Raw genomic sequence first — 12,561 nt, forward strand, 5'->3', positions numbered from 1 at the left:
CAGGTGTCATCCACATACCTGCACCAATGACTTGGTGGTGTTCCAGGGTAGAATAGCAAAGCCCTCTTTTCCACTTCTTCCATGTACAAGTTCTTTCATGTAAACCTACACATACAGATCAGTATTTAAGGTTTGACTCTCATCATCCACTGGAGCATAAACTGGGTGTCATCAGGACGCTACAACACAGAGCGAACACCATCTCCACAGACACAGTGGCCAGGGAAGCAGAAGAACATCACATCAAGAAGGCCCTGAGTAAATGTGGTTATCCCAGCTGGACTTTTGTCAAAGCTGGGAAGGCACCTAAAGAAAGCTCCAGTCGATCCAAGAAAGAAGGACAACTGCTGCCTAAGTGAAAACCCGTACGATCCCATATGTGTCAGAAGTATCAGAACAGTTGAGACGCATTTTTTCTAAACACCGTGTCTCTGTGGCTTTTAAAACCCAAAACACGCTGCGCCAGAAATTGGTCCACCCCAAGGATCGGGTCCCCCGACACAAACAGAGTAATAAAGTGTATGCTGTTAAGTGCCAGGAGGATTGCCAGGATTTATACATCAGGGAGACCAAACAACCTCTGGCAAAGCGGATGGCACAACACAGAAGGGCCACCTCGTCAGGCCAGGACTCTGCAGTCTGTTTACACCTACAGGCCAGTGGACACTCTTTCAGTGGTGCTAGTTTCAGTCATTATGCAAATGTACTGTTTACATGGTTAGGGAAACCGGCACTCAGCTGAGACTGAAGAAGTCACTTGGATGAGTGACGAAACATTTCTCCCACTGAAAATGCTACGTCCACATGAACAGAATCAACTTTTGGGGATTTACTTACCTGGATGATTGAGCATGTATCAAGACGTCAGTGGTATTAGGTTCATCTAACCTGATTAATTGTTATTTGAATGTTGTAGATAATTCTAGTTTTCTTTTTCAAAGTGTGTTGGATTATAGTAAGATTAGTATAACTGACTACAAAAGTTTTAAATATATTATTAATATCATGTGGGTTTTGAACTATATCATGTAAAGGGTTAAATATTGATTTTTCTTTTTTATATGCTTTTGATTTGATTTGTTTTATTTAAGTATTTTATTGCTTTTTGTTACTATATTCAATGCTTTTATATTTGAGCTGCTGGATTTAAAAACTGTAAAAACAACTTGGTTCTGAAAGAAGTTTTGTATTGTGCTTGAATAGTGTGTGTGTGTGTGTGTGTGTGTAATGTTCTGCGTGTGTGTGCGTGTGTGTGCGTGTGCGTGTGTGTGTGTGTGTGTGTGTGTGTGTGTGTGTGTGTGTGTGTGTTCTGCACATTTTTATTTCTCTCATCAGGAGTTTATATTTGAAACACTTTGCATAGTCTGGCACAGCATTTCACAGCTTTGAATTGGTGCATCACCTTAAAGGATGTTTTTAACTTCTCCATGAACTGACAGCTTCCTGTTCTGATGTCTGAGTTTGTTTTTGAAATGTGGAAGTGAAGATAGATGACTCACTGTTCTTTAGTGTGTGCTTGTTTAAAAGTATGCAGACAATGCAAGTGATCACTCACACTGTCGTGAGTGATCACTTGTAAGAACGCAGCAAGTGTTTATTAAGATTAATCTGCCCTTATGGTCAGTACTTTATTCACATTGATTAAATAAACAAACTGATGCCAAAGCAACTTTAAAAACATAATTCTGGACTTTAATGCAAAATAAGGAAACTTTAAGTGCTCCTGACTCCTGCTAGAATGATTTCTGTAGCCCTAAAGTTTAAAAAAGAAGCTTTTTGCACCCCGTCCTTGCAGATTTGTGAACCTGCAGGAGACAAACGCTCACACAAACTTGCTTCCTGTTTGGAAAAAAAACTGTTAGCAGAGATGTAGAAATGAAACAGACCCTCTAAGAAAACCTGCATTCACAATGAAAACATATTAAGTATATACTGGATTTTGGCGCTATTGAAAATGTGACAGTGCAGGACGATCGTTACTGGTGGGTTTTACGAATAGGGATAGATGTGGGAATTTGTTTTAACATATCTGTCACAGAAAGATAAAAGCTCATAAATACTATGGTGATGATGGTAGAGCCTGTTTTGCACTGAGGTAACTGCTTTATCCTTGTCAGATTTGATGGTACTGTTAAAACCTGGGGGGCAGCAATAGAGAAGTACTCAATAAAAAGAAAAGGAAGAGTAGAAAAGGAGAGACACTACGTGGTACTTGTGGGGTGGGGGGTTGCAAATTTCAGATTGCTCATCAACAGCTGGGTTAAAATTTTAATAAGGATGTTGATAACAGTACGTATAACTTTACTATTAACGTTATTTTAAACTCTGACTTGATTTCAAATAAAGATTTTGTGTGTTAAAGTATTTACCTGTTGGTATTTCTTGGCCTCTGACATCTATTCTTGGCCAGACGTTTTTAACAAAGTTGGTGGCAGTGTTGCTTGTTTAAGATAAATAAGAAATTCAAGTTTTATTACAGTACCTCTGAGGCCATTTTCATAGAGATTTTAATCTTTCACAGTAGAAAAACCACACGGCTTCAGAAACATGCAGATAATGTTACCATTAGATTTCCCCACAGTAACTCTGGAGAAATAAATTTGTGCAGCTATACAGTAATTATATGACATAGTTGTCATTCCTAATTGTCATCTCTGTTTCTGTTCTCCAACAGGGTGAAGGTATATAAGTCACTGACAAAACATTAGGTAATCACCTCTAAAGTATCTAAATATTACAACAAATAATTACAAATCATTTTCATTTTATGTTTGTCAGTTAGTGCTGTAGTCTGTTGTCTGCTGTCATCAACCTGTTGTGTAGTAACTTATATCTTTTTCTTTTTAATGGCAACAAACTTTATTCCTGTGATGCCGAAAAAAAGTTTGTTGCGTACTTTGCTTTTGTTTTCACTGATGTGTTCACTGGTTTTAATGTAATAAAGATGAGCATCAACTTCAATGGATAATTCTGACCTCTATTTTCAGGATGTTCATTAAAACTGTTTACATTTTTTTTTCCACTTTACTGTCAGTGCTATTATATGTTAAGGGGATACATATTTCTCATTCACTTGTGTTACTTTTAAATGAATAAGCCAATGTGGCTTTTCAACATTGTAGATGGTGATTCTTACACTTGTTTGAAGCAAAATACGCAGTGATGCAATAAATTAAAAGTATAACATCACACAGTAGGAGGAACTAACAAGAAGGCAGGGTTGAAGTGCTGTATTTGCATGTTGCATACACTCATAGAAAGAACCAGACTTGACAGTAGCTCATATGTTTGAAGTCTACTCACTCACAGGCATGGCTGCTCATCTCATCATTCTTCTTCTCTTCAGTGTGCTCAAAGGTTGGTCACAGGTCACCTCATGTTTCAAAGGCTAATGTCAGCAGATGATCACATTAATGACTGTTAATGCTTTTTGTAGTATGCAGTTTTATACTTATATTATTTTACAATACTGTAATGTGTCTACATGTACAAAAGAAAAGACTTCAGTGATGTTTTAAATAAACATAACCATTAAAATACTTTGTTCTTCTTGTAGGAGTTCACAGCATAACTACAGTCAGAAAAGTCTCAGTGAAAGCTGGAAAATCTATCTCCATCCCATGTCTCTATGAGTTCCAATACAAAAACCATGTGAAGTACTTGTGTGAAGGATATGATTGGACGTTCTGCAGATATGCAGTAAAAACAAACGAAGCAGACCCTTCAGGAAAATATTCAATCTCTGATGACAAAAAACTGAAAATTTTTACTGTGACTATAAACCAGCTGACAAATGAAAACACTGATTACTGGTGTGCACTGGATATTACTAACGGACAGGATTATGGACAGTATTTTCAGCTGTCAGTTACCAGAGGTACGTGACCATTGTTGTAAACATTTAAAGTGTTTGTCATTAAAAGTTAATAAAAATAGACATTAAATCTGAATTTTCAGTGGTTTATAAAATCATTTTTTTAATCCTTTTTTCTACTCATTGCTTTTTAAATATTTTTTTTTTTTTTATTTTTGTCCTTGAAGGTACTCCAAGTGTCTTTGTGGATCATCAGACGATTACAGGATATATTGGAGAAAGCATAACCATCAGATGTCACCACAGTAACTCTGGAGAAATGAAGTGGTGCAGGCTGGGCAGGAGCTGTGTGACAGGATCATCTGGATCCATAGATGGTGCAGCAGTGACCGCTCACATGAGAGACCCAAATGTTTTCACAGTGACCATGAGTGGACTAAGGTCAAAGGACAGTGGCTGTTATTGGTGTGCTAAAGGGGACATTCAGATACCAGTATATTTAAATGTTACTGAGAAACCGATCACTAGTGAGTACTGCAAGATATCGACTAAACTCCATGTATATGAATTCTTTCCCTTTCTAAATTTTACTACTGTAACAGATATTAGGATGATAATTGTTACAGTACTCTAGTGATGACAGTTCTTTTTTTTAATTATAGCCTATACCCCTACTAATACTACCAGTCGTACTACCCGCACTGCTACTACTATTCATACTGTTGCAACAATCGAACAAGGGAAAAATTCTACAATAGGAGAAAATAAACACAGGTCAGATATTTTATATATTTATTTGCAGTATTTAGAGTAACATATTTCTTAAAATGCAGTATATATATATTTTTTTACATTAAACATTAAACTAAACTAAATTATATTTTCAATCATCATGTTACAGAGCTTCATTTGACCCAAGGATCCTCATCATCCCTCTGAGTGTGTTCATATGGATTGTAATTGTGGTGTTGTTCATCTGGTTTATATTGAGACACAGTAAGTATTACTGAACTTAAATTTATATCCAATCGCGATTGTTTTCTCCAAAATCTTTCAAATTCAATTATTACACATTATTACACATTGTTACACAGTGTCAGTAACAGCAGTTTTATTTTTCTAGAGCAGAGTAAAGCAGACTCATCAGTCACACCAGTGGTAAGTTATGCTGATCTACTTCCTTGTGAGCATGGTACACAGTACTAAAAAATAGGAGATCAAAATCACACCACAAAATTTTCCAACAACAGTTTGGCAGATGTTCTAATTGTGTTTTGTTCGTCAATGCAGGCTGAAGAGGAAATAATATACTGTGATGTTAGACCCAAGAAAAGAAGTTTAGCCAAGGTACCTCTAACCTTTATAAACCTGGTATTTTCTCAACACTGGCACCATGCACTTAAAAAATGATCCTGATCCTATAGGGAAGGCATTGAGTGTAAATGCATTGTATTATTTTGATTCTACACAGGTGGATACGGAAGTAACATACTCTGAAGTTAGACTCAACAAAAAAGGGAAGGTAAGTTGAGCAAGGCAACAAACTACAGTGCTATCAACAAATTCAGTTTACAATTATCAGTAAACATACTGGCGACATCAGAGTATACTGTATGTGTGATTGACTTGAGTATTAGAAGGTGAGTTCTGATATGTCTGTCAGATAAAATGAATCTTCATATGGTAAACTAGTGTGTATTTTATATAACTTGTAAAATGCAACCACAGTTACAAAGACATTAAAAATGATTCACAAAGCTGTATTTTGATTTGTGTCTGATAAATCAAACATTTACTCCTTGTAGTTCATTTAAGTACTGGTATTTTCTTATAACTGATACCCTACACTTTGAAAAGGAGGAGTACTAGAGCAATAGAAAACTGCCCTCCAGTGTTGGGCATGTGGGTAAAAATCACCACTAACATACAACTATGCATATACTGTATATGTAAGAATATACGTAGACTTTAATCTAGGATTTTTTCTTAAAGCACAGCAGAAGTGTAAAGTGCTCAGTCTCTATTTTTGCTCCTGCCCAGAGGTCATTTGCTGAAAGTGAAATGGAAATCTTGTACAGTTCTGTTGTTACGAAACAACGCATGAAAAGGGTAAATATTACAAGACCTGAACCCAACCACACACTGTATCTCACCTCCTTTATTTCCTTCACTTCAAATCATTCTGTTTGTTATCCCAGTGTCATTCTTTCCTTTTAATTCGATCACATGTTTCTTTGCTTTTTCTTCTTAATTTCCCAACAAATGTTCATAAGATTTGTTTCTGTTCTCCAACAGGGTGACGGAAAAGACACAGGAGTTACATTAGAGCACATTAGCTAGAATTTAAAAGATTAAATATTCAGACATTTGCAATTTTATCTATTTTATCTGTACCTATGTTACTGGAGTCTTGTGGTGCAATGTCTTATCTGCTGCCATCAGCTTGTTATTAGTAAATCTTTTTACTTCTTCTTGCTAACTTTTTTCCTGCGTAGCTGTAAAATGGCTCAAAGAAGCATTGACCTGTTTGTTTGCTCTTTTTCAGGATCATCAATATTATTCTTGGTTCTTGTATTGTAAGCATCAACAATAATATATAATCTTGACCTTTCAATCTATATTAAACATTTTTGTTTTGTGCTATAATTTGTTGTATTATTTGTTCTATTATATTTTATATAAATGTATTTTTTGTGACTATAGTTTAAAGAAAAAGTGCCTGTCAATAGAAAAGCTCTATGAGCAACAGCAGGCATTTTAAGATGAGAGTTTAAATGTTTACAGTCCATTGCAACAGGTGGATAAAATCATGAACCTAGCCATGCAGTCTGCATTACTTATCTTTTTGAAAGAGTGGGTCATTCAAAAGAGCTCACTAAATTGGTACTGTAGTGGTAAGATGCCACAGTTGCACCATGTCCTTTGTTAAATTCCTCGATATTCTACACATTGTTGTATTGAAGCATTTAGGAACCACAGCGTCTCAGCCATGAAGTTTCCAACGATGTAATTTTACAGAGCAGGGTTATTGAGTGACGATGCATATAATACATAAAAGTTACCAACAGAGCTCGAAAACTCCTATGACATCAACATCAGCACAAAAAACTGTGCCCCCGAGCTTCATGGCATGTCTGAGCAGCTCCTGTAGGTGTAATTGTCGGCCCAGTATTTTGTCTGTGCCGTTTATTTCAGTATCTGAATATATGCGTTCAACATGGGTTAAAAAAGTTATTGCTGTCATGTTTTAAGTAATTCAATCCACAAAAAGGAAACGCAGGACTACACTGGATAAATCTTCATTATATTTTATGTTTATATATATTTAATATATAATTATATTATACTTTATGTTCGCTCAGGATTAGTCAAGTGACTTCATTGTCATTTCTACCATGTGGGGTGGTACAGTATACAGTGAAGTGAGACAACGTTCCTCCAAGATCATGGTGCTACATATATCAGACAATCAACACAGGAGTACATAAAGTGCAAGTGTGCAAAAATTACAATGTTTAGATTAGAAAGAGTAGAATGTTATATCATGCTGAGACATTTACACACACATGACATGACTAAGGTTACAACACGTGTTCTATTAAAATCTAAAATGTAATTTATGGATCAGACTTTGTTTTACTACTACACGTACTTTTTAAGTTAAAATATAAGGAGCATAAACATGTTCTAAAAATGGTGACGATGGAAATAAATTATTGGTTATTCAAAGGTATTTACAGCAGTGTGAAGTATACACATACAATTTTCTATTTGTTTTCAATTAAGGTACAGCCATTTTCTGTGTGAGCCATCAGATATGACAGAATTTGATGAAAGAAACATAAACATCAAATATTACAGTAGAACCTGGAAAAATAAAGTGGTGGCAGCTGAGCAACAAATATGTGGCATCTGAATGATTTGATGTACATTGTGAAAATTAATTAAAGCATCATCAATGTTTTCATTGTGACCATAAGTGTAATGACCAGCGGCTAGTATTTATGTTTTAAAGGACAGCTACAGATGCCAAAGTACATAACTGTTAATGATACTCTCACAAACAGTAAGTACACTAAATGTGAATGTGATATATGAGATCTGTGTGCATGAACATTTTTCTTGCAGTGTTTAACCATATCATCTGCCCCTGAAACTCTATACAACTGTGTTTTTTTTAATGATTTTAACAGAGTCTTTTTCCATATTTTGAATTCTAATATTTGATAACATGAAATTTGTAAATTACAAAGGGATTTTTTTTTTATTGGACTCCTTTACTAGTCTTTCAAAACATCCGTCTTCTTGTTCTTATTTATTACTAATGACTCAGGCTTTTTTCACACCTTGTCTCATGTGACAACCTACATGATTGACATGATTGATTAGCGGCCCTCAGGATCACCTCCAAAGGGAACAGTCCCTACTAGGGGCATATAACCTGTGACTCCTCACCAGTTGCTTTAGAACTGAAGAAGCCTCTTGGATGAGAGGCAAAACATATTAAAAAAAAAGTGAAAAAAGAAAACTAAAGAAGTGCAGCTTTTCTTCTTTTTAGACTCTCAAGATTAAAGAGGTTAAATAATTTCTTATTTTACCACATTTACATGTCTCTGATGTTTCTTTTGTTTGTTTTTTCAAGGGTCAGAACAATGGGGGTGTGACATACAGTTCTGTGGTTATCATTTCATCAGACTACACTTTAAGATATCTGTTTACCACACTGTGAGAAACTGTTTTCACTCTGTGAGAAACTTTTCCTCATTTTTACACATTTTCTTAACGCAGCAGCAGGGCTTGACTGACAGCGGTGTCAGTGTGTCAGTGTAAAGAGTAGGAACACATTTAACTCTAAATCTTCAACGTAGGATCAGGTGCGCCACTGTGGGAAGAATCAAAATACAAAAAAATGACAACACTGATAAATGGGGCCATCTTAGGGTTAATGTGCTTTGCCTGTTGTTCAATATCCCAATTCTTTGATCTTTGGGCTGAAGGAAAAACAACACTCGGTGTATAAATGCTCAGTCAACAATCTCTTTATTCCATACAACACTTTGAGCATAAACGTCCGGACGGGAGATGTGGACAGGAGGGTGTGCGCCAGATCTCGAAGTGTCTGACCGTTTCTCACATTCTTATAGCTTCAGCTCCCCTCCAAAGTCATAAAACCTAAACATCCACATTCTTTCTCTGTCAGTGAGCCTAAGTTATGACCTTGGCTTCCTGTGCAGTATGTTCTGTTCTTTCAAATCAGACAAATAAGGCCATGATTCTCAGAAAACAATATTTCTTATAACGCAGCAGTATGCTTCATAAAACACTGTAATGATTTCACAATCTTTAATCCAAGGCATAATGTGGCCTATAGCCATATAATGATTCAACAATTCTTTGATTAGAAGTATAGTGTGGCATAAAATAGTATAATAATCTCACACTGTTCACTAATGAAATCTAGTAGACATTTGAAGATACTACACAGAATACCTGAAAATAAAAGTAGATACGTACACTGCAGTGACAAAAACAGTATTCTGAAGAATCGTTCATCTCCAGAATAAATGCCCTCTCTATATTATTGAAACTACTGAATTCTGAGTGTGAAGGAATGATGTCTTAAGGCGCCATCTTGTGGTCTGTTTGACATGTGGTTGGATTTTTGATGTGGGAGAAACAGGGACTTGATCAGTAATTACTGGGTAGATATTTGTCTGTGTAATGCTTCAAATGTTTTTATCATGTCTTTGGATTCCCAGATTCTACCAGTTTAGTTGATCAAGTGTTGCACTGAGGACAGAAATCAAGTTTCTAGTAAAAATTTTTGAGTCACATAAAAATGATAGTAAATACAAGCATATCTTAAGAGAACACAAAAGTGCATGTTAGGTAAGGAGCTTTTTACATCTTGCTGGGCTTCTCATTTAATGCATTCCTAAATGTTGACAGTTCACCAACATGAGCATGTAATTGAAATGTTAATACGTGCACACAAGGGGACAGATTTTTGTTTATTTTTTTATCTAAACTTAAGCTACCTTATCAGTAATATTAAGAAATGTTGCAGCAAAACCATGCAGCAGGGTTATGTATGTGTGCATGCTCTACTTGTTGTCTCACTGAAAGTTCATCTTCTTTGTACTGCATTGTGGTTCTTATCAGTGAACATCATACAGTATAAGGAACTAATAGGAAGGCATCTTTTAAGTGTTGCATTTGCATAATGCATAAATTGAAAAGTAGAACCAAACTTGACATTGGTTTATGTGTTTTGTCTACTCATTCACTGCCATGGCTGTTCATTTCACCGTTCTTCTCCTCTTCAGTGTACTCAAAGGTCAGTTGTTTAAATATCTCATGTTTCAAAGGTTAATGTCACCAAATGATAGAATTAAAAACTATTAAACATATACAATCTTGTAGATGAAAACACTCTGTGTGTACTTGTAAAATAGACACGTCATGTAAAAGAAAAATGTTACAAGAAAACATAACCATTAAAATACTTTGTTCTTGTTGCAGGAGTTCACAGCATAACTACAGTCAGTAAAGTATCAGTGAAAACTGGAAAATCTATCTCCATCCCATGTCTCTATGACTCACAATATGTTAATAATGTGAAGTACTTGTGTGAAGGATATTATTGGAGGTACTGCAGCGATGCAGTAAAAACAAACAAACCAGACCCTTCAGGAAAATATTTCATCTCTGATGACAAAGGAAAGAAAATTTTTACTGTGACTATAAACCAGCTGACCAATGAAAACACTGATTACTGGTGTATGGTGGAGATTGATGGATGGGTGGATGATGGAGTGCATTTTCAACTGTCAGTTACCAGTGGTGAGTCTCCGTTTTTCTACACATTTCAAATAGTAAAGTTTAGGTTTTTTTTCAGACTGAATATTCTCTTATTTGTCATGTTAGAGAATAGACGTGTAGACTGAATTTCCAAGAAATTTTCCATTCATTACTTTTATTAAGTTATTTATTTATTTTCCTTGAAGGTACCCCCAGTCTCTATGTCGATCATCAGAAGATTACAGGATATATTGGAGAAAACATAACTGTTAGATGTCACCACAGCATTTCTGGAGAAATGAAGTGGTGCAGGCTGGGGAGGAACTGTGTGACAGGATCATCTGGATCCATAGATGAAACAACAGTGACCGCTCACATGACAGAACCAAATGTTTTCACAGTGACCATGAGTGGACTAAAGTCAGAGAACACTGGCTGTTATTGGTGTGCTAAAGGGGACATTCAGATACCAGTATATTTAACTGTTACTGAAAAACCGATTACCAGTAACAAGTACAAGTTCTGTAAGTTATCAACTAAACTCTACAAGTATGAGAATTTGATTCATTTATAAATGTTAGTACTCTAAGAGATATTAGGATGATAATTGTTACAGTAATGTAGTGATGACTGTTTTTTTTAAACTACAGCCACTACTTCAACTACTTCGACTACTACTGTTGCTGGAAATGGAACATTTACCACAAAAAAACAACAGAGCAAATCTACAGTAGCAGAAAATAAACACAGGTCAGATATCTTTTGTATTTGTATGCTGGATTTAGTGGTACAACTGTTCATAAAAAAGACTGTGTAGTTATTTAATTTTTTTTTACAAACACTGTTTATTACTCATTAAACTAAATTATGTGTTCTCAAACTGCATGTTGCAGAGCTTCATTTGACCTAAAGATCCTCATCGCTCCTCTTGGTGTGCTGATCTTGTTAATTTTGATGTTCTTCTGGTTTATTTTTAAACAGAGTAAGTCTTATCAAACTGTGATTTAAATCTATGTCAAATTCACATTTGAATTATTGTGTATTGTTACAGAGTCAGTAACAGCTGTTTTGTTTTACTAGAGCAGAGCAAAGCAGAATCATTGGCCACAGCAATGGTAAGTTATGCTGAATTATTACCCTCTGGACATCCTACATGATACTAAATGAACGGTGAAGGTGAAACACAGGGTAAAATATTATAATGAAGGAGTACTGTCTTCAAATAAGTGGCCGAACATGGAAAACATACCATACCATAAAAAACAAACATACCATATAAACATGAAAAATTATCATATTGACACTTTTATTTTTTTATTTTTTGAACTTGATTTGAACTCATTAGTTCAGAGTAACACAGTGCTCACTGATAGATTGTTGGATGTCCTATTTATGTGTTCAAAAGATTAATTGGCACTAAAAGGGTTTCCTCTTTAAACAATGGTTCATTTATACATTTAACCATTTAATTAGAGTAATAGTATTTTTCATATACAGTGCCTTTGAAAGAGTATTTGCCCTCTTGTCTGTGTAGGTTCTCAGTCATCCTGGTCATGGTGTTTCACTAACATTTAGCTTGTTGGCTAAACTACATAGTGTATTAGAGGTGGGGGGATTGATCCAGATATCAATAGTACAAATACCAATGCTAGCATTGGGATTGGATCAATAATATGGTGGTAGGATCAATATTTTATATTGTATAAGTTTAGCTTATATAAGTTTAGCATGTAGCCCTGTGAATTCTGTTAAATAGATTATTTTTTTAGGAAATAAACAATATATAACTCAAACATTCACTATAAAAAAAATTCTGAAACCTTTTGTTTTGACTATTACGTCTGTTTTATTTATATGCTATAGAACATTCAAACAACAGAAGTTGTTTAGAAACAGGCATATTTACATTCCAGGTCTAAAAAAAACAGTTTCAAAATACATGAAAA

At 35.2% G+C, this 12,561-nt stretch overlaps 2 protein-coding genes across 3 annotated transcripts; both read left to right on the forward strand.

The window, feature by feature from the left end:
- Nucleotides 1-3,214: 3,214 nt before the first annotated feature.
- LOC102080724 (uncharacterized) lies at nt 3,215-6,390 on the forward strand. Of its 2 annotated transcripts, XM_019366773.2 has the most exons (10): nt 3,215-3,357; nt 3,557-3,877; nt 4,042-4,341; nt 4,477-4,588; nt 4,716-4,810; nt 4,938-4,972; nt 5,105-5,161; nt 5,286-5,336; nt 5,855-5,923; nt 6,110-6,390. In XM_019366773.2, the coding sequence occupies exons 1-10, from the start codon at nt 3,285-3,287 to the stop codon at nt 6,152-6,154; spliced, it is 1,158 nt and encodes a 385-aa protein (XP_019222318.1). In that variant the 5' UTR covers nt 3,215-3,284; the 3' UTR covers nt 6,155-6,390. The 2 variants fall into 2 exon arrangements, with proteins under 2 accessions (XP_019222318.1, XP_019222317.1); XM_019366772.2 differs by having other exon boundaries at nt 5,855-6,390.
- A 3,694-nt stretch (nt 6,391-10,084) lies between these two features.
- LOC109204720 (uncharacterized) lies at nt 10,085-11,189 on the forward strand. The gene is made up of 3 exons (XM_019366275.1): nt 10,085-10,151; nt 10,337-10,657; nt 10,822-11,189. The coding sequence occupies exons 1-3, from the start codon at nt 10,106-10,108 to the stop codon at nt 11,187-11,189; spliced, it is 735 nt and encodes a 244-aa protein (XP_019221820.1). The 5' UTR covers nt 10,085-10,105.
- Nucleotides 11,190-12,561: the final 1,372 nt, after the last annotated feature.

This window comes from Oreochromis niloticus, linkage group LG13, assembly GCF_001858045.2.
Source record: "Oreochromis niloticus isolate F11D_XX linkage group LG13, O_niloticus_UMD_NMBU, whole genome shotgun sequence".
NCBI classification, from domain to species: Eukaryota; Metazoa; Chordata; class Actinopteri; order Cichliformes; family Cichlidae; genus Oreochromis; species Oreochromis niloticus.

Bases quoted from the DNA above. Each gene is read 5' to 3' on its own strand.
- LOC102080724 (XM_019366772.2), top strand. From the start codon at position 3,285: ATGTTTGAAGTCTACTCACTCACAGGCATGGCTGCTCATCTCATCATT. The intron at 3,878-4,041 runs GTACGTGACCAT...TTGTCCTTGAAG, and splicing joins TCAGCTGTCAGTTACCAGAG to GTACTCCAAGTGTCTTTGTG. The intron at 4,973-5,104 runs GTAAGTTATGCT...TCGTCAATGCAG, and splicing joins ACTCATCAGTCACACCAGTG to GCTGAAGAGGAAATAATATA.
- LOC109204720 (XM_019366275.1), top strand. From the start codon at position 10,106: ATGGCTGTTCATTTCACCGTTCTTCTCCTCTTCAGTGTACTCAAAG. The intron at 10,152-10,336 runs GTCAGTTGTTTA...TTCTTGTTGCAG, and splicing joins CCTCTTCAGTGTACTCAAAG to GAGTTCACAGCATAACTACA. The intron at 10,658-10,821 runs GTGAGTCTCCGT...TTTTCCTTGAAG, and splicing joins TCAACTGTCAGTTACCAGTG to GTACCCCCAGTCTCTATGTC.